This window comes from Trichoderma evansii (genome assembly GCF_050947405.1).
Source record: "Trichoderma evansii strain SZMC 28006 chromosome Unknown GGI43scaffold_13, whole genome shotgun sequence".
NCBI lineage: Eukaryota > Fungi > Ascomycota > Sordariomycetes > Hypocreales > Hypocreaceae > Trichoderma > Trichoderma evansii.
In genome coordinates, this window is record NW_028145193.1 from 570,052 (window position 1) to 596,371 (window position 26,320).

The 26,320-nt window shown below is 47.0% G+C and overlaps 10 protein-coding genes across 10 annotated transcripts; 5 read left to right on the plus strand and 5 right to left on the minus strand.

The window, feature by feature from the left end:
• Positions 1-1,094: 1,094 nt before the first annotated feature.
• On the plus strand, positions 1,095-2,034 carry GGI43DRAFT_80897 (uncharacterized protein). The gene is made up of 2 exons (XM_083210338.1): positions 1,095-1,629; positions 1,689-2,034. Exons 1-2 carry the CDS (start codon positions 1,206-1,208, stop codon positions 1,784-1,786), a joined length of 522 nt encoding a protein of 173 aa, XP_083059536.1. The 5' UTR covers positions 1,095-1,205; the 3' UTR covers positions 1,787-2,034.
• Positions 2,035-2,282: 248 nt separating this feature from the next.
• GGI43DRAFT_423603 (beta-lactamase-like protein) lies at positions 2,283-3,368 on the minus strand (the record flags this gene model as incomplete). The annotated part of the gene is made up of 2 exons (XM_083208263.1): positions 2,283-3,196; positions 3,323-3,368. The coding sequence occupies 2 exons, from the start codon at positions 3,366-3,368 to the stop codon at positions 2,283-2,285; spliced, it is 960 nt and encodes a 319-aa protein (XP_083059537.1).
• A 1,131-nt stretch (positions 3,369-4,499) lies between these two features.
• Positions 4,500-5,619, plus strand: GGI43DRAFT_428295 (SDR family oxidoreductase; the record flags this gene model as incomplete). The annotated part of the gene is made up of 3 exons (XM_083208942.1): positions 4,500-4,512; positions 4,615-4,888; positions 4,956-5,619. 3 exons carry the CDS (start codon positions 4,500-4,502, stop codon positions 5,617-5,619), a joined length of 951 nt encoding a protein of 316 aa, XP_083059538.1.
• Positions 5,620-5,651: 32 nt separating this feature from the next.
• On the minus strand, positions 5,652-7,190 carry GGI43DRAFT_408071 (uncharacterized protein). Its single transcript, XM_083206316.1, has 3 exons — positions 6,880-7,190; positions 6,526-6,820; positions 5,652-6,465 (listed from the first exon to the last, which is right to left on the minus strand). Exons 1-3 carry the CDS (start codon positions 6,921-6,923, stop codon positions 5,740-5,742), a joined length of 1,065 nt encoding a protein of 354 aa, XP_083059539.1. The 5' UTR covers positions 6,924-7,190; the 3' UTR covers positions 5,652-5,739.
• A 670-nt stretch (positions 7,191-7,860) lies between these two features.
• Positions 7,861-9,981, minus strand: GGI43DRAFT_384875 (DUF3292 domain-containing protein; the record flags this gene model as incomplete). Its single annotated transcript, XM_083203575.1, has 3 exons — positions 7,861-8,447; positions 8,516-9,143; positions 9,229-9,981. 3 exons carry the CDS (start codon positions 9,979-9,981, stop codon positions 7,861-7,863), a joined length of 1,968 nt encoding a protein of 655 aa, XP_083059540.1.
• A 2,445-nt stretch (positions 9,982-12,426) lies between these two features.
• Positions 12,427-14,036, plus strand: GGI43DRAFT_81158 (integrase zinc binding domain-containing protein). Its single transcript, XM_083210339.1, has one exon. The coding sequence runs from the start codon at positions 12,920-12,922 to the stop codon at positions 13,841-13,843; it is 924 nt and encodes a 307-aa protein (XP_083059541.1). The 5' UTR covers positions 12,427-12,919; the 3' UTR covers positions 13,844-14,036.
• Positions 14,037-14,965: 929 nt separating this feature from the next.
• GGI43DRAFT_81183 (uncharacterized protein) lies at positions 14,966-15,821 on the plus strand. Its single transcript, XM_083210340.1, has 2 exons — positions 14,966-14,986; positions 15,040-15,821. The coding sequence occupies exon 2, from the start codon at positions 15,359-15,361 to the stop codon at positions 15,686-15,688; it is 330 nt and encodes a 109-aa protein (XP_083059542.1). The 5' UTR covers positions 14,966-14,986; positions 15,040-15,358; the 3' UTR covers positions 15,689-15,821.
• A 1,110-nt stretch (positions 15,822-16,931) lies between these two features.
• On the plus strand, positions 16,932-17,791 carry GGI43DRAFT_384878 (uncharacterized protein; the record flags this gene model as incomplete). The annotated part of the gene is made up of 3 exons (XM_083203576.1): positions 16,932-17,094; positions 17,151-17,678; positions 17,739-17,791. The coding sequence occupies 3 exons, from the start codon at positions 16,932-16,934 to the stop codon at positions 17,789-17,791; spliced, it is 744 nt and encodes a 247-aa protein (XP_083059543.1).
• Positions 17,792-20,129: 2,338 nt separating this feature from the next.
• Positions 20,130-21,375, minus strand: GGI43DRAFT_408103 (uncharacterized protein; the record flags this gene model as incomplete). The annotated part of the gene is made up of 1 exon (XM_083206317.1): positions 20,130-21,375. A coding segment is annotated over exon 1 (284 nt), but the record flags the coding sequence as incomplete, so codon positions are not given.
• An 882-nt stretch (positions 21,376-22,257) lies between these two features.
• On the minus strand, positions 22,258-24,540 carry GGI43DRAFT_81321 (uncharacterized protein). The gene is made up of 2 exons (XM_083210341.1): positions 23,792-24,540; positions 22,258-23,727 (listed from the first exon to the last, which is right to left on the minus strand). The coding sequence occupies exons 1-2, from the start codon at positions 24,201-24,203 to the stop codon at positions 22,406-22,408; spliced, it is 1,734 nt and encodes a 577-aa protein (XP_083059545.1). The 5' UTR covers positions 24,204-24,540; the 3' UTR covers positions 22,258-22,405.
• Between the last annotated feature and the right edge of the window lie 1,780 nt (positions 24,541-26,320).

The window sequence follows — 26,320 nt, forward strand, 5'->3', positions numbered from 1 at the left end:
TTGGGGGTCACATCTGGCGCTTGCAAGCTCTTGAATGAGTCGAAACCCTTGCTTGGTTTGGCGTTGGGCACTGGTGACTCGACGGAGCATCCATTTTTAGTCACGCATTCTTCACTTTTGTAAATTAAATCCCTGGACACCGAGCCAATTGGCGATTGCTGTGACGACACCAGCCCGTTTTTTGTTTGTACCTGTGCCGCCTCAGAAGAATTTTTTTCACTTCTTTTCTTCTTTTTCCCGTCTTGCTTCTTCTCTTTGGCTGATGTTTTGTATTAGTCTTTGGCCTCTTGCCTCTCTGGGCGAGGTCTGTAATGCGAGGCGAGCCCTACGAAACAAGGCGGGCTAGGGATCCCGGAATAGGGCATCTGTAGAATAAAGGGAAGCTCGCCCAGCAGCGTGCTGTTTTGTGTGCCTTGAAATGGCTTGCGATGCTAGTCAAGGGGCACAGGAACGTGAACGACGCAAGTAGTCAAGTGTGGTGGAATTCACACTCAGCAGCTGAAGCCATGGGCTCCAGTTTGCAAACTTTTCTGCCCAAGATGAATGAAATTTTTCTTCTTTGTTGGCGATGACTCCTTTTTTTAGAATTTTTTCCTCATTCGTCGCAATGTTCAGCGCGTAGAGGATAATACGAAGGTCGCTGCTGCAGGCCAATTAACGGAGGGTACATGCGGCTACTCTGTGGCTACAAGGTCTTAGTCGATGCCCGCGTTTCCAATCTGAGGTTGGCATGACTTTGGCCAGCCACGTATTCAAGCTTCAAGCCAGCCCAGCTGCGCGCAGTTCCGGCATCGACATCGGGACCCACCACGGTGGTGAACTGAGACAGCCATCCTGGATCGACGTCAGGCAAGCCAGGGCGAATCATGCTGAGCTCTTGTGCTTCGTCCCTTTTTGGCAGGGCGACGCTGCCGTGTATGCGTATAAGTCGAGGGCCGGGCCCCTCACCACCTCTTCTTCCCTTCGCTGCTACTCTAGGTGATCCATTCGAGCCGTCTAAGTGGTCTGATTGCAGACTATAATAATCTGCCTTGATCCGATTCTCAGGGTTGGCACTTCTTCTTCCCACTTCTCTACACTCTTGCCGTTGCTGGTGTTGGTACCGCGTAACTGGGCACATAAACACCGAACCAAAGCCATCACTCGCCGGATTCTGCAAAAAGCCTGCTGATCCGCCACACATACACGCATCGTTTAAGCATACAATGCGCCGAAGCTCTTCGTCTTCATCAATCAGCTCTCAGTGGTCCACCTTCAGCGACGACCTTGAAATCGGCCAGCTTAACTTCATCATTCCGGTTAACACCACTACAACCGCTGCCACCACAATCAGTACAACTACAACCGCCAGCAACTCTTCTATTATCTCTACTTTATCCGCTGCTATTTCTGCTGCCGCAGCTTCAGTCGAAGATATGAACATGTCAGACAGTCGCCCTTCTTCCGCCGGATACGAGCGGAGCCGCCAGGGGAGCACAAGCTCTATGCGCAGCTGCGGCGGAATGAGCCCCGACGCAACCAAGGAGCTGTGGAAGACGATGCTGGAGCTACAAGACCGATATGGCTGCTATACTTCAGCGAGAATGGATCTGGCCGTTGCATCTGGAGATATTGCTCTCTCTCTAATGCGTAAGTTATCACAGCTGATTTAGTGGGCAAAGTTGGTAACTAACATTCGAAATTTGCAGCAAATCCGTTTATTCTCGACACACTCAACGACTCTGTTGTCGATCTGCCCGATGAGGGCTGGGACATGCTCAATCGCTGCCTCCAACAAAGACATTAAACTCACCGCTTGATCCGAGACACACCACAAATTGCCATCATCACACAATCGCACTTGTCTTTAATCGAACGATCGCGGTGGATGAGGACGATACGACGGGGTATTCTTTTTTTTTTTTTTTTTTTCATCTCCATTTAAACGAGAGGCGTTTGGGACGGATAAAATACTACTGGACGAAGCGCTGGGTTATTTGCTTTTTCTTCTCATTTTCATTACCACGACTCTATTCTTCTTCTTTTTCTTTGTTACATATCAAGATTTCAAGATACCCTGTCCTCATTTACATATAATATGTACTGCAGCTCAGATTGAGGCCTCTGCGCTTACATAGCTCACAACGTACATTTTGCTTCTACTTTTACAAAACAACTATTAGATTAAAAAAAACTATCATAAATTAATAACATACGTGTCTCGTAATCAGGTGATGATATCTCTGATGCTAATGTTACAATGCATATATATGTGTTGCATTTGGCCAAGTCATTCATGCCCATCACAGCGTCTCATTCAAAAGTGGATGCACCGTATAGCCCATGGCCCTAGTCTGGAACTTCATGCTCTCCAGTACCTTCGCCTTTACCTCTTCATCCTCAATGTCGATGCCCTCAAAAATGCTATGTGTTGCCCTAAAGTTGTAATTCTTGAGGATCACCCACATCTTGTGTATCACATCTGCACTCAGCGGGATGAAATTCGGGATGCTCCACAGGAATGAAAATGAAGTCAAACCAGGCGGCTTCTCCCGTTTGGCTCCCAGGGCGTCTATATCCCACTTGCCTAGGCCTGCTGCAGTTGTCATGAGTGTGTCTGCGATGAATAGCCGTCCATCAAACAGCAGCACCGAGGAACCCGGGAAATGTCCGCCCAGCTTGATAGCCTTGACGCCAGGTATGATTTCAGTCTCAGTTTCCGTGAGAGCCTTGCGCTGTGCTGACGGTGTCGTCGTCCAGTGTATATCCTCAGATGAAATATACACTGGACACTGGAACGCTCTCGCCCACTGTATATGCGAGCTATAGAAATGAGGATGGCTGACAACAATAGCTTTGAGGCCTCCTAGCTCATTCACCTTGTTTATCGTCTCTGTATCTACATACGAGATGCAGTCCCATAGAACATTACCCTCTGGTGTGCGAATCAACATGGCGCGCTGACCGATGGCGAATTTCGGACAAGTGTGGATGGAAATGATGCGCTCGTCATGCTCATAGGGATGGAACTTATTATGATGATCCGAATCGCGAAGCTCCGCCATGGTCGTGAAAGATTGACCCGATGGAGGGACATACTGGCGAGGATCGTCACAGACGTGGCATGTTTTGACGGCAGAGCGATCAGCAGTTGGGAACTGCGTACCGCAGGTATGGCAAATCAGCCACGAGGAGGACTCGGCATCATTGTAGGGCTCTGGAACGAAATTCATGATATTGATGTTGATGTCGATTCTGGCTGTTGGTGATGGTGAAGCTAGTGGCGATGCCTGATGGCCTGTTACTGCTCCAAGGGCGGGCGGGGTTGGAGAATAGACTTTACCGGGCTGGAGATTTTGAGCCGCTGCTATCCTTGGATCTGAGACCATTTGCGGAAGGAATCAATTTTATTACACATTGTAATAAGCTTTGTGGTTTGATTTGTTGTTTAACGCTGCTAAAATGAGACAAGTGGTGCAGCCGTATGGCTCGTGTTGCTGCAGTCCAGACGCGGGTGCTTGGCTGCCTATTTGCTCTCTAAATTAGCTGTCAGTGACTCATTACCGAATTAATTAACGTTGTTTTGTACTCATTAGTGACTTGGCATGTTCATTTTCACTAATTGAGTGAATGATGATTCTTGTCGCGGAGTATCGCCATCTCTGACGTCATCGATGAAGACGGCAGACTCACTGCTCTCGGATGATACGAGCAATTCCGAGGTACTAAACAGATGTAGATCTGGGTGATTGAAGAGCACCAAATACATAAAAAGTAAGATTCGATTGTTTTTCTCGCCTATAGCGGATCGCCGCACCTGTTTGAGGGGACTTGAATCTCAGCTTCAGCGGCAACGGCGCATATTTAGAGCTACATGTGATTAGCGACGCAGATCATTCGTCTGCCGAGATGTCACTCGAGTTGGAGAAGCCACAGTGAAGATCCATCTCGATCGGGCAAGATTTTAAGACAAGCGATGCAGATTTGATTTCGTATAAACTCTCATTGAAACGAGTAGACGTTCTTAGCGGTTACAATTGGGGGAGCAAAGAGATGCGTGCATGTGAATCTCCGCCGGACGAAACCTTGGAACTCGTATCACCACTTTAGAGCTAAGCTCACTTTGAATCACGACAACGGAGCTACATGTTTGCAATATTATTATTTGCTGATGCTTTATATCCGCAAAGTCCTTATCTCCGTTGAATTTGACGAGATTCGGATAGATGCTCTCGCGTTTAGCTGTCTTACAAATTGAATCGGATTAGCTGGTGGTTAGTGCGGACGAGAATCTTTCGTCCGCGGACCAAATTTTCGGATCTCAACTCTACGTTTATATGCTTAAACTCCTAGTTATTACGTATAACACTTGAATCTTACGGACAATTCGTCCGTAAAATGTGACGATTCAATCTAATCATTTCGTTCAATAGAGAGTGTAGCCAAAGATCAAGTTAAAACAGGTAGCCATACAAAATATCAATGATAATCACAAGTATATATAAAAAGAAACATCTTCCATGGTCAAAAATGGTCAATATCATCTCAAATTGGCATTACATCTACGTTCTTAACCATCATAAACTCTTTCTGAGATCCAAGCCAATTATCTTCCATATCCAATGCCTCAGACAGTCTGGCTCGTTACCGGCACTACTTCCGGCATTGGTGCTGCCCTAGTTTATTGTATCATTTCTCGCGGGGACAAGATCATTGCCTCTGGAAGAAACGTCGAAAAGAAACTCGGTCATCTCAAGTCCGACAATGTTGCTTTACTGGAACTCGATGTCGGGGCTGGAAAGTCAGTTGTGGAAGCACAGGTGAAGAAGGCGTGGGAGATTTTCGGCCACATTGATGTTTTGATCAATAATGCTGGTATATCTGGATTCAAGACTGCTGAAGATGCCGAGTAAGTGCTTTTCAGCTATAAATTACATCTCTGTTATATCATTTTTCTAATTAAACTGCCTACAAAGCGACAACTTTATCAACCATCTATTCCAAGTCAACGTCTTCGGCCAACTGCACACGTCTCAGGCCATCTTACCATTCTTCCGCGCTCAAGGCCACGGCACCATCTCATTTACTTCTTCAGGCTGTGCTTGGGCGGGCCTCCCTTTTCTGGGTCACTACTGTATGACTAAAGCTGCTCTGAGCTCATTCGCCGAGAGCTTGCACAGAGAAGTCTCTCATCTGGGTATCAATTCTGTTGCTTTCGATATTGGCGGCTTTCCAACTCGTCTAGCACAACCCCGCGAGGAAGATCAAAGTGCCAGTTCTGTGAAAACAGAATCTGACTCTCCTCTTGCATCAGCGGTATCTGAATCATATGCAGACATCTTTGGACAGTACATTGGACTCTTCGTACCGGATCATTCGTGGGTTACTCCCGGTGATCCTAACAAAGCAGCATCCACAATGGTGGACGTTATCCAGCGTCAGGGCGTTGCAGCGAGCCGTCCTTGGGCGACGCGAGTTGTGTTGGGGTCAGACTGCTTAACTTACGCAACGAAAAGACGAGAGGAGGAACTTGAGCTTTTAGCGAAATGGAAAGATGTTAGCGTCAGCACTGATGCAAAGAAGTTTGTGCTCAAGCCGGAGTATGAAAAGTATATCGTCGTTACCGGAGTAGAAGAGTAATTCAAGAGCTTTTTCCAGGCGACCAATGGATATGAATAGCTTGACAATGCAGTGTAATATTTTTTAGTCTAGGATAATAGATGCATGCTATTTACTTTTATATCATAAAATATGCTTGATTCAATTTCGCTCAGCGATCGCCGCCTGGATTTCCTCCTCGAATCCCCTCTCCCAGTCTGCCTCTCCCTTTACTGGCTTCCAACCCAGCAGTTCAGTTGCCAGCACCGCATTGGTAACCGATCTTGAGGCGAATCCTAGCTCCAAGAACTGGTAGTTTCCGTTGGGAGTATCATCTGTGATCTCTTGCAGTCCAATGGGTCGTGCCTTGTCCTCCTTCAGCACGCCAGCGGCAAATCCTGCCTTGGCGAGTCCGTGAGAAAGGTCCTTCCAGGCATGGCGTCCGTTGCCAGCAAAGTAAATGCCCTTTTGACCAAAGGGAATGTTCTCTCCTGCAAAGAGCTTCTCCAGAACTAGCTCATATATCTTTGCGGTATCATCGATATGAGCGTGATCCCAAATTCCAGCGCCTTCGCCAATGTACTCGGCGAACCCATTCTTGACTGCTCTTCGAGCCAAGAATGGTACCTGGATGGAACGCTTGTTGAATGCGCCGGTACCATTGCCATAAATGGTGGGTGACATGATGATATAAGTAGGCACGTTGAATTCCTCGCCAGCCTGGACAGTAGCCACATCACCTGTACGCTGAGAGTAAGGATCGTGTGCCTCACGCTTCAGCTCGTACTCGTGGATGTTCTGAGTCTTGTCGTTGAACTCAAAGGGAGCATCTTCTTGAGTGTAGACTTTGCTAACGGGTCGGTTGCCGATACTTGAAGTTCCGGATGTCTGTACAAATAGAGGTTAGTATTTACAGAGTTTAAAGAACTAGACATTATAACCACGTACGTGGATGAACCAGACTGGTTCGCCAGTGGTCTTCTTTCTCTGCGCCAATCCCTCGATAAGAGACCTCGCGCCAATCCCTCTGGCAGCACTAGCTGTGTTGATGATGATGTCATGCTCGCTTGCTGCCTTCTTCAAAAGCTCTACGTCGTCGTCGAGACTCTGGAAAATGATTGGTGTCGTGCCTTGGGACTTGTAGTACTCGGCATGCTCAGGCTTTCGAACGAGAACGGAGTAGGAAAAGTTCTTGATGTCGGGATGGGTTGAGTTTTGGAGAAGGGTGAGGACAGAGCCACCACTGCAAAATAATGTTAGTTGTGCTTTTTATTCAATCGTTGGTGGGCTGACACGACTTACATGTAGCCTGTTGCGCCGGTGAAGAGGACCTTCTTGGGAGCCATTGTTTTTATAGTGTTGATTATGGTAAGAATATGATTAAATGATTGTCAACTTGTTCAAATTGCTTGCACTGATAGCATGAAACAGAATTCTATTTATACAAGTAGCTACACAGCGTAAAACTCCTATCAATAACGAATCCATAGTCTGAAACACTTCGCTCAATTATTAATTCATGATCTCATTCTTGATCTCAGCTCTATCTCCATGCCTCCACTACCCACCACCCTTTTCATTAAGCTTAGTCGCTAATTGCAAATAACCTCTCAACACACAGCCAAAGTGCGGACAAACCTGCCACGAGCTGGCCCCCCTGGTGGAGCAAGCCACTGCGATTGACTTTTGATTGGATCCACCGCAACTGACGGGAGCGGCAGACCAACCCCAATTGAGGCTCCGTCTAAAGTGCTTATGCTGAGTAATAGCGTATTGAGGCGTATCAGGGCATAGCAAAATCGCGGCCAAAGTTGCTTCACTTGCATCTGGACCCTGTACTTGCCGATTTAGAACCGATCTCGGTTTTTTTCTCACAGCCTGGGCGCTTTGAGTCGCTGCGCCTAGGTTAAAAACAGGGAACAGTATATAATGATATTATTAATGTCGTAATTATTACAAATGTTGTCTATGGGGAAAGAAAAAAAAATTGCAAAGGAAACTTATCGAACTAGCTTGAAATAAAAAGCTAAAATCATCATGGTCTCCTTATTTCTATGCCATGGCCCAGAGATACAGAATGCTGGCAGATAGTATTTACATGTTTCTATTATCCAGTTTACTATACTTCAGGAAAATAGTATTACGTAGGCCTAGTAAATAATACTAGAAGCAGTAGAGATGCGTAATCCCGGAGACACATTGCTAATAATTGTAAAATTCTCTATTTTCAGCTGCTCGCTGTCACGCAATTTACTCTATCCAAGGCAACATGGCATTAATTTATCAACACGCTTCCCACATCTGATGGCCCATAGCAATCAGTCGATTGAACAGCTCGTCACGAATCATGACGGCTGTCAAGTGATGCTCCTTTCCGTCTTTTGTTCTCACAACTAGTCCATCTACAATCTCTCTCTGTGTCGCCCACCCAACAACAATCTTGCTCTTCCATCCTAAACCTCCAACCTTCTTCAGCTGGCTAATATCTTCAATGGCAACTGTCCACGCCGGGTTGACGTCTTCAATCTTGGAGGTCCAACTCAGCGCAGGGCTTGTGGCTGTTGCGGTGATATATGCATGGCCCTTTTTGCCGCCACATCGAGCGGGGAAGCAGACTGGGCCAGATGGCTGGTCATCAAGTGGCCGTTTGTTCACGACGCCTAATCGATTTCGTGCCTGAGCAACGCCAATAGCGGCTTTGGCTCTGTCGGCGGTGAGAGCCGTTTCAACACCTCCCTTTGCAGTGCCTTTCAGAAAGTTGACAATACGATGCGAACGTTTGGGCTTTCGCTGTTGACTGTCGTCTTTGACTTCCTTTGCATGATCCAAATCGGGATGCAGCGCTTCCCTTGCTTCTTCGTCTGTGACACCTATGTACCGCCGTGTTATTAGCATGTTCTCTAGTGTAGGGATACGTCCAAAAGTGAAAATCAAGTACCTAAATATTCTACCTGTTCCGCAGCTTCTGGATCAATTTTGACCGGAGGTGGCGCGTTGGAAGATGGTGGCGGAGGGATTGGCGCCTTGTTCCTCTCGCCAACGCGAAGTAGCGTAACTGCAAGCTGTGCGTTGGTTGGTATGCCACGTAGAACCGTGTTTCGCAATTCGATGAATTTTTGCCATCGTGGATATCTGCGATTGACATATTGTAGCGCTGGTGTAATGACGGGATCGCCAAAAAAGAGAAACCCAACACCAAATGTGATGCCTTTTAGTAGCAGGTATGAGGATACAAAGAAAGATAGTAGCAAGGGGGGTAAAAGGCACGCAGCCAAAGCCATTCTTGGCCGCTCAACAGGGAATGGAGGCGTTGGACTAAGGACATTGCCAAACCGCTCCCAGGTATCAACCACTTCCGAAATCATGTGCATGATAGGCCCCATTTGGGTCCAGACAATGTTAGAAACAGGCTTTTTTGTCCTGTCATGTTCTGGGTCTATCTCTTTTCCATCTGCAGCGTCTCTGGCAGTTGATATGTCTACAGTGATGTTTGTGGGGTCTGGAGCCGTGTTATCGTCGTGAGGGTCGCCTTGAGGGTGCTTTCCTGCACTCGTGCTGATGACTACCTATACACGATTCGAGTGTCAGCAACCATTTCTGTCCTTGTACAGTCAAAAGAAAAATATCAAAACTGCTTACACCAGCACATACCGATGCGATGCTATTGACAAAACTATGCGCCTCTTGTTCAACGCCTTCACCTTCGTGATTTTCAGGAGCGCCAGTGATGGAGTCTTCAGATGCGAGGACTCCTGACGGCGGCTTCTGTACGCCTCCTGTTCTGGAGTCAACAATTGACGGTGGTACAGGAGGAAAACAGATGGTTCGCGCCGTTGGATAGGCGATTAAAGCCATGAGAAACGCGATTCCGACGGGTATCATCAAGTCGAACAGCCACGCAATGCTATAAACTGCCAGGAACACTGCCGTTCTCTTCGTTTCTCTCCACGACCGAAGACGCACAATGTGCTTCCATAGACAAATCACAGACACGGCAATCGTCATATACAGGCGTTCTAGTTGCGCGCGCAGCTTTTCCGGAGAAAATACATCGTTCTCCGCAATGTTCATGTCCAGATCGGCCAGCGGAACTGTGTCGATGCTCTTAACCTCAAAGATCTGCTTGTTGAATCGTCTTATCAAAACCCACAGCTCTTCATTTCCCAGGCCACCAACCACCGGCTGCGGAACCTGGTGCAGCTCCTTGTTCCATCCAATATTCTTCACCTCAATCTCATCGTGTTCGATTTGGCTGGCACCCTTGTTCTCGGCATCAGCTTGGATGCTTTCTTCAGCAAGGGCATGGCTGGCAGTTGGTACTTCTTCTTCATAGCTTTCGATTATATCAGGCTCGCTGCTAAAGGCAGAGGTGGATGAGCTGCTATTCTGATCGGAAGCCGCCATTGCAGATAGGGATAGTAAATCATGAATTCGTTTGAGGCTATCACCGCTGATGACAGCTGCAGAAAATATAGGCTCAGGGCAGCTCCCATCATCTTGGAGCTAGATGTTAGTTAATCTGCGCCCGTATCCGCATTTATCAAACTTGCCGCCGACGTCAGATCTTGAGATCTTTTCTGTCGCCAGTTGTTGGTATTTTGTTTTGGTTGACGTCACTGAAGGTCTATGTAGGACCAAGATGGTAATTGATCTGCGATACCAGGAAAGCTGGGTACATCTCGTAATACACAGCGCTACTATTGCACGCGCTATTATTGCACTCATAAATACATCATTTCTATTACTTTTCCTTGTACTCCGTAGATAGTTTTCTTATTGCTTATACTGCTTCTAATTTTAGTATCACATCCATGTTGCGCGTATATTTGCGTTTGGCGGTCTTACTTTTTTCGCTCCCCGTCAATTCGAAGCCGAAACAAACAAGAGCAGCATAATTGAATGAATATGGAAAATTTTATAATAATAGAGTACTAAACGATAAGAAAAATTGATGCCCGTGTGATATGCGCTTCTTTAAACAAAATTGCCAGGAGCTACAAGAGGCAGCTCTGTAAGGGCAGGATATTAGAATTCTGCCGTGAAATTGTTAAAATATCTCAAAAATAAATATCAAGGTCAAATATTAGCGAGTTATTTAATTTTATAATTGTAGCTACTCAGTACGAGCAATGGATTCGATTAGAGTTGGCCAACATTCCAGTCCTCTGATGAGAACGGCTATTGACATGTGAAAGCCTTCAGCATCTCACCTGTAGCCACTAAGCGCCTTCTAATAACCATGAATTTTGGCAATAAGAGCTGTGATACCCTCTGAAAAGACAGTGTCCAGCTCTTGCTGCCATAGAATTTCCCAGGAACACCCGCTGATAGTATTTAGGCAGCGCTCTCCTCTCGCAAAAGGTGCGGTGGATCTCGTGAGACATGGCCAGGATCGCAGCGTCAACAAATCACCCTGCATTAAGCCTTGGGCGATTCACTGTAAGCGAGCATGATGCTACTTCAGCCGTAGAGGCCATGTCGTGCCATAATACTATTTCTTTTCTTTTTCTCTTTAGCTCAGGCGATTACAACCACGGTGCGGTGGCCTGTTTCGCTTCGGTCAAGGGCGATATTTTGATCGCAGCCATACGCAACCAGACATAGAGGCAATACAGTGAATATTTAACGGGACCAACCACAGGCATATTTAGTTAGGTCAAAAAGCAGTGCTACTATATGGGTGCTGGCATGTGAGGCGGTAGTTGCCGGTATTAGGGCAGTCTTACGAGATCTGATCGGTTAACTTAATCTGAGAACGTCAATAGATCTGGCTGCTCGTATCTGAGGGTGGACTGTCAGAGCCGGAAAGTCGGTTAAAGTGAAACAGGGTCTCGCGCGAGTGGAGTGAAACCCCGACGGCAACTGAGGAGAAGACAAGGCTCTGGGAGGTCACGGTCTGCCGTGGTCGCTTAACTCTGGAGTATAGTCTGCTACTTCAGAGATGGCCAATAATAATACTTTGTCCAAGTACCCCAATGACAGAATAGTTAGTGCTTTGACGCCCCGTCAGCCACCTCACAAAGGGTCAATTGGTATGTAGTAGATGCCTCTTACTACGCACCTAGCCGAGGCATCCAAGACATATCCATGGAAGGAAAGAGAAAACAATAGAAGAATAGAGACGTATGACTATATTGACTTTAAAGTTATGTTCAATGAATAAATCAATTGTGAACGCAGCAGATCTATCACGCTGTGCGGCTGGATCTAGACAAGAAGTGGAGGCCAGCAATAGCTTCCACACCAGCCCACACTCTTGAAAGTAAGAAACAGAGCCTTGGATTGTGCGGCTAATCGTTCATTGACTCTTTGGGTATTTGATATACAAAATAATGGATTGTTTACATTTTTTAGCATCGTTTTTGGTCGAAAATATACCGTACGTCTGCAGTGCCGGCTTAGGCATCAAGTAATTTGCGGGTTGGGCAGCAGGATCACTTGAGCGAAAACGAGACGAAAAAGCAAGAGGATATGATACCATAGTAATTTAGCAAGGGCAAAAATTGTTTTACTAGATCAGTAAGACAATGATCCAAATAGCGCAGTTCAATGGAAGATGAGGAGATGCGTACGCCGGCTATTTAATAGACAAGCCGGAAGCCTTCCGCGACACAATTTATAGTGAAGTACATGTATATTGGCCAGTAATATAGTATCTATATGTAAAATATCAATGAGTGCATGTAAGATGCTCTAATCGATAGCTTGCGTTGCTTGAAGCCCTGCTACGGCGTTGCTTGAAGCCCTGCTACCTGCAAAGTATATACACCGAGCCGCCCTATTTCGCGAGGCCAGCGATATATTGCTTCATAAAGATATAATGCACTGTTACTTCGAATTATACTTTTCTCTATTATAGTCTCTCGTATTTGTCCAAGACATTATGAAGCAGCAAGGATACTATTTAGCGTCTAAATCCTATAGGTTTCTTTTCAACTAGTTTGTATGTCAATGTGCTCCACAAGGACGACCAAAGAGCTTTTTGAAACAAGAAATTCACGAATATTCAGCTTTTAGGAGGGATAAATTCAATTTTCCTAGTGGTAATTATGTATTTTCTACTTTCTTTTCTTTTTTTGTGGGATTTTTGCATTAGCATCTTAGACATGCGTTGCTTGCACCAGTAATAGCGATTTCTCGACGAGCGGCGTACGCCTGTTGTCGAGAGGAGCCACTTTATGGGCGGCGTACGCCTGTCGTCGAGAAATACACTTCATTCGACTCTCGACAGGCGGCGTACGATGTGAGACAATGAGAAAAAAATGCTTTTTCAGAGACTATTCCCAGGGATGGCTTTGCTGGTGGCTCGTAGATGGCAGCTTCGTATGTCGTGTAATCTAAGATGGAGAATCAATATCAAGAATTTTATCCATTCAGTAGAGAGCCTGAGGTTCAGGAAGAATTTAGGAACTATCTCCAAGAAAACACGAACAAGAAGCACATATCCACAGAGAGGAAGCATAATCTGATCCAATGGCTTGCTGATAGCACGCTAAAGCCCCAGACTCAGAGGGATTACTCGCTACGAAACTACGCCTCCAAAACTTATAGATGGGACAAGGACAGGCATATCCTCTGGGGTATCGGAAAGAGTGAAAAGAGTGAAAAGGGTGGGAAGAGTGCAAAGAGTAAAAAGGGTGTGAAGAGTGGGAAGAGTGGGAAGGGTAGCAAGGGTGGAAAATGCCAGGATAGGGTGGTTGTTACTGAAGATGAGATCTTAGATGTGGTAGAAAAAATCCACATGTCGAATGATCATGGAGGGTGGGATGCCACCTGGGATGAGGTCAGCAGCAAATATTGTGGGATTGTGAGGTCAGATGTCATCTTCCTTCTGAAGAGGTGTTACATCTGCCAGTTAAACCCTCGCAAACATTCCAGAAGGAACGAGGCTCCTGATGAGGCCCCTGATGAGGCCCCTGCTTCAAGTTCATCTCTCAAAACACCATCATCGGAGCCGCAGACCGCTCAAGAAGAACCGCAATTCTATGAGCAGCACGCCGCTGAGCAAGACTTTGATCAACTCCTTGACCAGATCTCTCAGCAAACATTCGACTTCAATTTCGGTAGCGATTACTACCAATGTGGCAGCTTCGAGGGTTTGGACCAGCTCTGGAGCGAAGAGGTACCCGATGCCGAGATGACTGACATCGATCCTGCTTTACTCAACAACTTCCAGGACTTCATGTATACCTACCCACCTCCTGAGGAGGCTTCGGGCAGCGACACTTACCCCTACGACTTCGATTTCACGCAGCATTCTGTGTAACCGACCTCAGAGCTGCCCCCATACGTCTATGAAGGGGGGCTACCAGGGTCAAGATGGTGTCGTGGAGGAAATCGAGCATTTTTGTGGCGTTTTAGCCAGGTTTTTGGCTGCATGGAGCATCTGATAAGTCAATACATCCATATCCCAGAAATGGTTTCTGGTTGATTTTGGGGAGGAGTGGGAAAAAGGCTGCGACTGTTTTTGTGCTTTTTTGTGCTGTTTTTGTGTGTGTTTTTGATTTGAGTGTTAGCATAACTAGGGTTACCAGATTGCCAGACTGTTACTGAATTGGACTTTTGTTTTATTTTACCATCATGATTCTCCTGTGTTTGTCGTTTGTGATGGAGTTTTTACTTTCTTTTGTTCAGACCTGATGCTAAGGCTGTACTAGATTTTTTTCTCGTCAATTTGTGGCATCTTACCTCGTATCCATAGGCGACGTAAGCTACAAAGACTGCAACATCCAGCGTGATGAATGCTGTCATGTTGTCCAAGAGCCAAAGATATTTGAAGAAGGTGGAAGGCGAGAAGCAAAAGATGAAAAGGAAAAGAAAAAATAAGAAGAGAAGAGAGCTTGGGGTCCTCCAAGCAATAAATAGTCGGGTGACTACGGTCTAAAGTGGCGGTGTCCGAGATCAACTTTACGACGGGCGTACGCCTGTCGTCAAGTGTGTCAGAAGTGGTATGCCACTCCCTCGTGTTATAAACCATTGGATGGAGAAGAGGATAACCGGAATGTAGTAGCAAACGAGGGTGGAGAGAGCAGGGGTTTTGACAAGCATGGGTAGATGATATCAAAAGCGGATGCTGAAGAAAGAAGTTCCACGAGCATTTTTCTGACTGGAACGAGGCCTTGGTATATCTCTCTCACGATTTTTCCACCCAAACCATGTGACTCAAGGGCGGGCAGAGTGCCCCGGCCAGCATGATACGTATCGGTGGCGCTCTGTCGATATTATTGGCGAGGGCTTGGAATAGTTACACAAACCCTTGGTTGTGTGTAACTTGACATCTCACAAAGACCTAGGCTAAGAGGGTGGGCCACCAGACACCCCTACAGGGAATTCACGGGACGAAAGACGAAAATTCAGGCAGATATTTTACGGACACTTTTTGAAAATACTCATCTGCTGTTTCTATGATGTCTGTAGCATTTTCTCAAGGTTAAAAATAGCTGACTTTCTTACTATTTTAAGATTTTATGTTTCAGGAAGCTAAAAGAAATCGAGGATTTGAGAGTAAATAGAGTGATATGCATATGGTATGCTCCCGAGCGATGCCATTTTGTTCTGGATATGATGTTGATATGATGTTGTAGAATTGCTTTGGTTTCTATTGGTCTAAAGATGTGTTGACAATATCATATGAACCAACCAGAGCCTGATCATATAGTGCTTTGCAGCTAGTTAATTTTTTCAACGGGTATGGAAGAAGGAAATATGCACCAAACGTCTCCAGCCAAGAATACTAAGTTTATTAGGTCAAGCAACGTCAGAGATAACATCAGAAATCAAAATGTCCGAGAATAGCACACCACCAGAAGATACATACCACTTTAAAGTTTCCCTGAAACATCTTTCGCTAGCTTCTCGTCGCGCAAAAGCTGCGTTGCAAGGGCCATACCAAGAGTCCGTACCAACAGCCGATGGCCTCCGCCGCTGGAAGTTTGACCCCATATTCGATCCAGAAGCTTTCAAGATCATTATGTATATCATACACGCAAAATCTAATAATGTTCCCGAAGAAGTATTTATAAAGATGTTATTGAAAATTGCTGCTGTTGTTGTCGACGATTTATACTGCCAAGACTCAGTCGGCTTTTTTGGCCAAATTGTGGCTCAATAAGCTCGATGAACGTTTTGGGTCTTCGTGGAAAATTCAGAGCTACTCAGCCCGCCAAATCTTTATAACCTCCGTGTTTAGGCTAGAAGCTCGATTTAAAAGAGCGGTACAAAATGCAATTGTGTCTCTTGTAACGCCTTGTCGTCTTGTGGACTACCTATTGCACCAGAAATTTTGAGTAAGCACTTGCCCAAGATAATCATATTTGAAAGCTGACGAATTGTAGACGCCATAAACGAAAAACGCAGGACTCTATTAGAGGAAGCAACAGATAGCTTTATTACGCTTATAAAAGAAGTGGCCAGCGATGAGGATCAATGTTTTCGATGCAGATCAGCGGCTGTGGGAGCACTCTTGACAAACATCTAAATAGACAACCTCACTCCGGAAGATATAATGAATCCGAAGAACAAACTATCTGTATCCACTTTCCGTCTCATGGCGAAGACTTTCAAATATCCAAAAGTAGCTGCATGTAAGGGCACAGGAAAGCCACATATCACGTTGGAGAAAAGAGTCAATAATATTGCCAATAAAGATTGCATATCGGGGTATTGGAAGTATGACTTACGTTATTTTGGTCCACTATGAGATCATTCAGATATTCGAGCAGAAAATCTCTGTATTAGTTAGTACTGACAGATAAAGGTTGATGCAGCAGCTGCAGCAACGCAGTACTATTACATGAAGAAGGGCAACCCGAAGTCAATGGAACGAGCAATGCAACAATTTAATCTTCAATCATCATTGTGTCATCAAGTGCATCTTTTTGGTGGTGATCTGCCGCGTTCCGATAAAGTAACGCGTGAAGTTTTACAAGCCGGTATTCGAGCTACCGCAGGAGACGCAATGACTGGGGCTGCCAAGAAACAGATAATCTCTGAACCCGTTTATAAAAGTAGGCGCATGCGAGCGACAAATATTCTCCTACTATGACATCTAAGTGCAGAATCTCTGAGCGTAATCTCTGCGCGTAACTGAGAGTTGAAAGAGGCGGACATAGCTGAGAATATAAAAATCTGGAAGCCAGACGATACGAGTTGAATCTAAACGTTTGCAAAAAACATGAGGAGAGAGATGACTAAGCTAAACGCGAAAGTTAATGCCGTCTGGAAACGAGCGTCTGCCAGACGTGTTGGCAGCACTCATATCTCGTTATCTTTTCTTCACGTCTATTTATTTATTTTCCCAAATTTCACCATTTACTGCCTTTATTTTTCCCGCCATATTAACGAATTCCGCGGCTATGGTTAACAAATACGTGGATATCAATCCAGATGGAGATACGTTGATAATTCTCCCATTCATCAAAGCAGCTAATAAGGCTGGCGACATTGCGCACAACAGACATTCTCTTTCTAATAATGACGACTCACTGGAAGTTGAGCCCTCTCTTTTCGTTTCTGATGGTATGAAATACATTTGTGTACTACTCGACTATGGACAATGACACTGAGTTTACTAGACCAAGAAGAGGGCGAAGATAACATCAAATCTCAAGAAGTGTACTATTTCAAGGTCTCTATGAAGCACCTCTTGCTAGCCTTTTCTCGTGCAAAGGCCTTATTACAAGGGCCATTTCGAGAGTCTATACCGACAGCCGACGGCCTCCGTCACTGGAAATTTGATCCCATATTCGATCCGGAAGCTTTTAAGATTATAATTAGCATTATTCATGCAAAGTCTAATAACGTCCCTGAGCAAGTATCTCTGGAGATGCTATCAGAGATTGCAGTTATTGTTAACGATTTGAATTGCCAAGATTCAGTCACCATATTTACGAGATTTTGGCTTAAAGCGCTTGATAGCATAATAACACCGCTCAATAGAACCACAGCTTTCTCTGATGACGGCATTTATTTTGCTCGCCTGATTTTTATATTCTCAGTGTTTAAGCTGGGCATGAAGTTCACAATTGCGACGCATAATGCAGTTCTGTACTCTCCTAGCATTTCATCGTCTTTTGGGCTACCAATTCCACCCCAAATTTTGGGTAGGCAATCACTTAATATATTTATCTTTTTCAAAGCTGACAATTCGTAGAATCATTCAGCCAAAAACGTTTATCTATGCTGCAGAAAGCAGAAGAGCTTCAATGCATTATAGAGAGAGTGATTAACAACCATAGCCAATGCTTCCTCTGCAGATCTGCGGCGGCAGGGGCACTCATCACAAGCATTCACGTAAACAAACTCTCTCCAGGAGACATACCGGCCCAATCGGATAAGATGTCTTTGTTAAATTTCCGCCAAAGAATAACTAGTTTCCAATGGCCCGAATTGGCTGCATGTACGGGCAATGGGACACCACATGTTCAACCAAAGGACGAAATCTATAAGGTTACAGAACACAACGGTGGATTGTGCGTTTGGGGTTTAAATTTAAATCAACAATAAACTACCAAAATATAACTCCGAAATTTGATCTATACGAGGTAGTACTGGTAGATGAAGCCTCAATTCAGGTAGTTGCAACAACGCAACACTATTATATTAAGAGGAGCAAACTAAAAGAAATGGAGTGAGCAACTGGGCGGCTTACTTTCATTCATTCCTGTGCCGCCAAGCGTCTCTATATAAATAGTCGGTCACGCTCCAGCAACGTAAAACTTGGGATTGTAGGCACCCGTGTTCGAGCTACCGCAGGAGGCGCAATGAATTATGTTATCGAGAAGCAGATGATCTCTGAACTCGTTTGTAAGAGGAGACGCTTACGAAAGGCGAATCTTCCCATAGTCTGTTATCGAAATGGAAGCAACCCAACCCTTTGCATAACAAGGATTCTCATTTTTGCAGGGAATTTATACTTGGCAATTGTAGAATTGGATTCATGACCAAAGATTCCATCCACAGATGTGAAAACGCCATAGAGGCTAAAATCATGACAATTACGCATAACTCTCTTCTAGTGTTGGCAAATCTTTAGACTGGCATGTCATTTCACGCCAATGTCTGTTCCTTCAGCTAACAACCTAATTAAAAATATTTCTCCTCTCCAATGTAAATTAGTCATTTCGGATACTAGAAGCAATCGCCACTCATTCTCACGCCCTATCAACACAGTCACACAAACCCGTCTAATCCTCCAACCATTCACTCTCCCCTCAGCGATATGCATTCCCCTCTCTATCAAACAAATTCACCGACGCAATACCATTCCCGACGCATCTACCCGGACACAATCCTGCGCCTGTACCGCCTCCACCAGTAGCCATCACTGCATATCCAATCATGCACTCCTGAAGCGAAAAACACGCCGCTGCAGTGAAGCCATAGTAGTTTAGGCAGACTACATGTAGTGCTACGAGCTGGTTAGGCTAGGCAAGTAATGTGTTTTTCCTCTTTTTTATATTGCTGATGCGTCATTGGTATCACATATGGGCAGACAAGAATGTATCGATACTCTGAGAGATGTGGATCGTATACTACAAGCGCCTCTCGCTGTCTCCGACTTGGACAAGGCTAATCGCATCGAGTTTCTTATTCAGGCAGATGGACAAAATAAAATGATTCCATCTAGACATAAGAAACGCCCGCAATGCATAAACTATGTCTGTCACATCCTTTCACGCTCAGATTTCCCAGCCCAACTCACAGCCTCTTCTCGGAGGTGCCATCTACAATAGCCATCTATTACACTTACCAGCACAGTCAGCTTCAACACTAGCAAAGAAAACTTACACGTATTATATCAGATATGCACAAAATACTGGACGCAAACAGCATATGAGCTATGCCACCGCCACGTGGCCACCCTTTGTCCTCTCGCCCATCCCCCAACAACGAATCATCTTACACCTAGATCCAAATAGTCCCCATTCAAGTATGCACCCACATTAAATACCAGAAGAACAAAAGGAATGATGGAAAGAACAAGAAAGCAAGGATCACGCAACTTATCCACGGCAGACGACATTGTGTAAATGGAAATGGAGGGAAGATCGTCTACACGAAACGACGCTGCAGCGGGCACCCGCTTCCGATGCACTACATCGGCTCGCTAATCATATCATTTAAGTTTTGATGTGCTCGATACACGTATTCTACTTGCAGTCACTACTTTACATTCGCATGCAAGTATCGTGTATCATGCGGAGTACACAAGTAGTCTCCGCAAAAGAATAGGACAACACCAATGTACCTATATGCAACTCACAGCGTATAATTCGCCAAAAACACCGAATTATCTCCCCGCCATTTTGCTCACCCTTCAAGCATCAAGCTGGAGCTCTTCAAAGACAAAAGAGCCACACGAGCCACATGTCCATCGGCCAACGCGCTGTCACTGCAGACTCCACATCTGCGTGTGGATATAGGCTTGTGGATATAGACAAGACGGCCGGCAAAAAATAAACGAGGCCGCAAATACGATCATCTAAGCCATGTTTAATCTAAATGAAAAGTTAATATTCAAAATTGCCATAGGTAGGAATTGTTCAAATTAGGATACATAGAAATATTCAACAAAAATATCAAGGCATTCATTCAGTCTTTCTGTTGCAAATCTACCCATCAATCCGCCATACCGCCTATCTCATCCACCGCCAAACTCTTGGGCACACATCCCCATCGCATCGCCACTTGGGTACACACAAAAGTCATCTCTACTCCATACAACCACCCACAAAAAAACCACAACAGTAAGAGTCATCCATACCCATATTCATCTACATACGTAGCATCCCTACAAAATACCACATACCTTTCCGGAAACATGGACAGGATCCATCCATCGTATTTCCAAAAGAAAATCACTGTCGGTCTATCCGCCCATCAAAACATGCCTTATTTCCCCGCAATACGACAAAATCTCACCTCTCTCTCTCGTCCACAGGGAACCACAGGGAGGGGCTCGTACATACATGTACACAACATGCCACATTAGTCCAGACAAGCGAAATAGCTACCTCTTACTTACATACCGCATCATCAGTTATCGCTCTACGCAAAATTAGCTGCCTGGCAACTATGTAGGTATAACCATGTCCACAACAACAAGTAAGCAAAGCCGACATGTACGCAAAAACACCACAATACCCATCATCTCCATTCCATCCGTGTATCCGCCCATCCGCCCATCCGCAACCATGCCAAGATCCCCCCCAAAAATCCAGCATCAAGAAAAAGTCTTGACCCAGGCCAGCAAAATAAAGTCCAGCCCAGTAAGCACCAACCGTTTGATAAACCAAGCCCAGCATTCAATAAGGTAGGTAACATGCCACCACGCACCAACACTAGGGACTAAGGAATCCCCCCAGCCCAGTCTAAAAAAACTCTCATGAGGACAAGTCTCCACCACGATACTTGTTATACAGCACCCCAAGCATCGTGCACTTTGTAGCATCTACTCACTAATGCACTAATGCCGTCACCACAAGTATAACTACCTTTGCCCCAAAATGATGAACTAAATCGAGCTTCTCACCTGCTACAACGTTGACTAGCCCAGCAAGCTCATCGTAGCTTGTGCAGCTAGAGCTCCATAGCATCATCTCTACAACCAACCCCAGCTTCTGCTTCGTCCCTCCAGTCATACCACCCCGGCTTACTGTAGCGTGGCATCACTGCTACCTCTACATTGTCATCACAAATCACTAAAGGACAGCAGAAAAATTAAAGTTGGTAGAAAAATCCCCATCTCAGTTATATTCATAGTACAAGTTTAATAAAAAAAAAAGCCATCGCTCGCTATCCTATGCCATTTTCTTCTTTCTATTTCTTTCATCATCAATTAGGCTCCTTTCTTTTTTCGGCCCTATCCTTCAAAAAATTTCTTCAAATGACATCTTTTTTAGTTGATGCATCATCTCTCTACTTTTTTTGTTGAAAACCAGTTTCTAGTGCTTGCTCGTCATGCAAAATCTCCGACGGCTCCCAGCTAATCAAAGCTACTTAAGTAGTCTGACGTACCGCGTGGCCATATGACTAGCTAGAACAAAAAGAGCTTCCCCAAAATCGGGGAAGTAAAGTAGAACAAGGCAAAGCATTAAAAAAATAACTCCAGAGGTGCTATGCATGTCGCATTTCCCCGCCCTGATTGGGGTGTGTGCGTGTTGTGTGTGTGTTTTTTTGTGTGTAATGTATGATGTAGCGCAGCGTATAATGGTAGGTGTCCATTGTGTCATGTCATGTCGTGTCGTTGTCGTGTCTAATAAGAAGCGGAAATGAATAAAAACAGAATTATGGACGCTTTTCTTCGCCAATCATGGTTTCCTGATCAAACGCCGACCCCGCTTATATACAGGTGGGTGTGTGGTCTATGTAACATGATGAAAGAGCATGTAGAGAAAACAAGGGTTGAGATGTGGTTGCAGTCGATTTCTCGCTCGCTTGCCCAGCCAAACAAATTTCTGTGGAAATTGCTGTTGTCACCGTCATGGCTGGAACAGAGGAAAAGGCCGGATGGCCTAGAGAGCGAGAGATGAAAGCAGGGGAGATCCAAACATCTCATAGTGGTGGTGCTGCTGCGGCCGCTGCGGTGATGGTTGTGATGGTAGTGATGGTGGTATTGTTGGTGGTTGATGGGTATCAAAATGAGTGACTAGAGTCGGGTATCATATCGTATTAAATAATAAGGCGTTAAAAAACAATGATTTAGTTTTGCGTGAGACAATATTCATGGTTGTTTGCCGGCGCTGCAGGTCTATGGTTTCGATTTTGGTCGTCAAGTCGTGGAAAGAGAAAATATCCGCAAACATTAAAACAGAAAAGAAAGAAAAAATCAGAGTCGAAGCTTTTCAGCCAGGTTCTTCCAGAATCGTGGCGTCTTCTCCTCGCTTCGGGCTCGCTTCATGTAGGGAACCCGATGCATCGGCCCGACGATGTCTTCATCGCCACGGCCAGGAAACTTGCCATCAGCGTCCAGGGCCTCCAGCATCTGGGGCACAGCGCTGGGCAAGCAGCCCTTTCTGCCCCGCCATTGCATGGCCACAAGGAGGTCTTCGTCGTCCTGGCGGTTCCTGCTTTTGCCCATCGGGTTGGCGCTCTCAGAGCGTCCACGTCCCCGGCCTCGGCTGCGGCTACGAGACAGCACAGAGGAAGAGTAGTTGACGTTGACCTGCATCGAGCGTGCGATGTCAGAGTAGTAGCCCTTCCACTTGCGCTCCGTCTCGGCCCACTTAGCCTCCGTCAAGGCGTAGATCTTGCTAGTCTGGCCATAGTGCTCGCCGGTGCGAACCAGGTGCTTGGTATAGGCCACACGCGCAGCGTCCCAGTCGTCGCAGAACTGGTTGACTGTTCTTGCGTTGATCTCGCTGATGCCGTAAGGCGCAGGGTTGATGGTGAAGTTGGCGTGGCCCAGGCGGTCGGACCACTCGTCCTGGTCCAGCAGGATGGACGGCGGCAGCGGCAGCGGCAGCTCGGCCAACATGGACGTCTGGCGCAGCGAGGACATGGACGGCTTGGAGCCGATGGACTGTCTCGGGGTCGGGATGATGCGAGGCGAGTGGACCTCCGTGACGGCCGACGACGGTGCCACGCTGGGCGACTCGAGGGGAGACAATGGCAGCGGAGGCTTTCCGAGCGGGTCGGTCATGAGCGGAGGCAGCAGGGGGGTCGTGGCCAAGGCCCTGTCACGCTCAATGCCTGACCGCTCCTCGCGACTGTATTCGCCCGCGTGCATATCCAGGCTGTCGGTGCTCTCATAGAAGGGCACGGCAGGGGGGGGCATGGGCGAGGAGTCGTCCAGCAAGACGGGGAATTGGCGGGCGGGCGACGACATGGACGACGAGCGGCTGCTCTCGGCGCCGGAGAGCACATTTTCGAGGCTTCGCTCGGTGGTGGGCGAGGCCATCAGGCCCGTGATGCTGTTTGCCTTTCGCTGGGACGTCCATCGGGCAATGCTGGGGAAACGGTTGCCAATGCGCGTAGAGATGGCCGCCAAGGCCTCGCCGCTAATGTGACGCTTCTTCTTGGAGTATTGCTGATCGCCGGAGAAGTCGCTATCGCTGAGGAAGCCAATATCGTAGTCGATGTCATACTCGCCCGTGATTTCGTTTCGCAGAAGCTCTCGAGAGGCCTCTTGGTGCTCGCATGCTTGGTCGCCTGTAAAAGGTTGGAATTGGTCAGCCACCAGTCTCTCCGCCGCTGTGATGCTCCTCCAACTTACATAGACAGTACATGCCAAAGGCGTCGCTCAAGTTATCGTCCTCATCGTCATCGTATTCCTCCTCAAAATATTCCTGCTCTCGTTCCAGCGGCTCCTCCTGCACATCGGGCAACTGACGGATGCTCGTTTTGGAAGCAGCGGCATGCTGAGCAATGGGCGAAATAGTGCCTTCCTGCTGCAGTGCTGGCAGCTCGAGAGAAGACGTCGAGCTCGAGTATCGCAGGGGGACTCCTCCTCGGTTGGAAAAGGTGGGCGTCAAGGGCGAAGCAATGTCTGACGAGGACGAGTCGGTGGTGTAGTAGACGTATGAGAGATCACATCCTTCCAGGCCAGCGGCGGCCTCGTCCATGGCACTGCTTTTGCGGTCCTGCACAAACTGCGGCAGAAGCAGTTCTTTCAGCTGGGGCGACATGCCTCCCTCCCACAGCGGCGAGGACGTCGGTGTGTTGTTGTCGACGGCGCCGCTTCAACTTCAAGACGGGATCGACGCAGTAAAAGTAGTAGACGGTTTGTATGCGTGGGTGTGTGTGTATGCGTGTACTTGTTCGTATATGGTAAGCAGCAAGTAGTGCGTGTTGGTTTGCGCACGTGGTTGGTACAAAAGTCGTATAGGGGACGTGCGAGACAATTCGTGAACACTCGTCTACCGCAGAAAACAGACCCAGCACAGCAAGAACAAAGAAGCAATGGCTCTATTCTATCAGTGTTCAATATCACGATCCAACGTCTGAGGGGGAAACGAGAGTCAGAGCGAAGACGGGCGGGAGCAAAGAAGTTAAAAAAAAAAAACAGAGTCACGGAATGGCAGACGCTGGTGGAGCCGCCATGTTTTCCAGCAAGGCTAAAAGTGCTCCGGCCGTGTGGTCGCAGTCGCTGCTGTGGTGGCAGCCCAGCGCCAGCGACAGTGGAGCGCGCAGGGTTGGAGCGCCATTGCAAGCGCCTAGGCTCGGGCTCTTGTAGCGCATTAGCGTGGGTGGGTAGCACCGTTTTTGGGACCCAACGGGTACGTACAAGTACGGGTACCGGGACCAGCAGGGATCCCCTTAGCGGCCCTTGGGTACCGATACCTGCCCGGGGTCGAGCCTCCATGTCTCTTCTCCCTTCTGCTTCTCCCAGCTTCTCTCCGCCCGTGGGTCGGCTGGCCGGTGCTGCTGGGAAAAAGGGTGGCGTGTCTGCGCTCTGCCTGTCCGAACAATGGGCCACTGCCGCCAGCAAAAGCACATTGTCAACAAGTACCGGCGCAGGTAGAGGTACAAGGCCACCCGCAAGTACTGTACTCGCTCCAGTACAGCGAGTCTGCGTCCCCTCTAAAGCACCTTATCCAAAGCACCGCATCCGCATCTGCGTCTCCTCTCACCTGAGACTGCATCAAAAACTTGCATTCATTCCACACACTATCTGCCCCCCCCCCTCCATCCAGGCGCTGCGCTGTGCTGTGCTGTTCTGTTCTGTGCTGTACATGCAATAATACCAATGCGCTTCCTTGTCTCCAGCGACCGGCGGTCTGCGTACATACTTGGAGGTACCACAGACCCGGAAGCACTGCCAGCAAAGCCGCGGCGGGGCTGTATCGGATACCCCATTTCATTGCCATGTTGCGCGCACAGGCCGGTACCAGTCATGACTTGGGAAGCTGGCAGAGGATGGAGGGGGCGCTTTTTCAGAGGAGGGGCGGTGCTGTGCTTCTTTTTCCTTCTTTTTTGGTGCATCAGTCAGCCGGAGGTTTGGGGTCCCCTTTGGTGGCGGCGAAAAAAAAGGAAAAATTTCGCTGGTGGCTCGGCTACGTAGGGAGGGCAAGTGTTAGTAGGTAGAGTTACATACATGTCAAAGTTAGTAAGCATTTAGGCCTGGCATCAGCGGTTAGTTGAATACGGCAGCGAGAGGCAAAAAAAGATGAGAGTGAGAAAAATTATCAGAAGAGGGAGGCGAATGTTGGGAGTCGGGCGCTAGAGCCAGCAAACAGCACGAGACCTCGTCAACTGGTCTAAGAAAAGAAACAGATTTCAATCACAGCGGCACGTCGGGACGCTGAAGATGATCGGCCTTAAGCGCCCAGTCGACGGTGTTTCCTGAGCGCTTCGGCCTTGGCCCCAGCATCTGAAGCTGTCCTGAGGAGTGAAGATGTCCTGAGACTACAACCTCGGAGATGTAAAAAAAAAAAAAAAAAAAAAAAAAAAAAAGATATCAAAGCGCCAATGGATGGTGTGTTGCTACGGCTGCTACGTTGTTGATTTTGACTGTTATCGCATGCGCGCGTTTGAGAGGGAGAAAAGAGAAAAGAAGATTCAAAGCGTCTGTCTGTGTGTGTGGATTAGCTTGTGTGAAGCCATATCTTGTACCCGGATTTACAAGCTCCATGTACCGGAACCTGCACACCTACTAATACGCTCCAGCAGCTTCAGTGCGTGCACGGCCAAATCGGGCTCACAGCGGAAGGCATCGGGGCTTTTCAGTGACAGATGCACCGCTAAGAGCTCAAGCTGCTTCTGCTACCTGCCTGTAGCGACCAGTTCAGCGGGAATGGAACCA

Coding starts and splice junctions, on each gene's coding strand:
- GGI43DRAFT_80897 (XM_083210338.1), top strand. CDS start 1,206: ATGCGCCGAAGCTCTTCGTCTTCATCAATCAGCTCTCAGTGGTCCACC. Junction 1,630..1,688: donor TATTGCTCTCTCTCTAATGC/GTAAGTTATCAC, acceptor CGAAATTTGCAG/CAAATCCGTTTATTCTCGAC.
- GGI43DRAFT_408071 (XM_083206316.1), bottom strand. CDS start 6,923: ATGGCTCCCAAGAAGGTCCTCTTCACCGGCGCAACAGGCTACAT. Junction 6,821..6,879: donor ACCGGCGCAACAGGCTACAT/GTAAGTCGTGTC, acceptor ATTATTTTGCAG/TGGTGGCTCTGTCCTCACCC. Junction 6,466..6,525: donor AACCAGTCTGGTTCATCCAC/GTACGTGGTTAT, acceptor CTATTTGTACAG/ACATCCGGAACTTCAAGTAT.
- GGI43DRAFT_81158 (XM_083210339.1), top strand. CDS start 12,920: ATGGAGAATCAATATCAAGAATTTTATCCATTCAGTAGAGAGCCTGAG.
- GGI43DRAFT_81183 (XM_083210340.1), top strand. CDS start 15,359: ATGTCCGAGAATAGCACACCACCAGAAGATACATACCACTTTAAAGTT.
- GGI43DRAFT_81321 (XM_083210341.1), bottom strand. CDS start 24,203: ATGTCGCCCCAGCTGAAAGAACTGCTTCTGCCGCAGTTTGTGCAGGAC. Junction 23,728..23,791: donor CTTTGGCATGTACTGTCTAT/GTAAGTTGGAGG, acceptor AACCTTTTACAG/GCGACCAAGCATGCGAGCAC.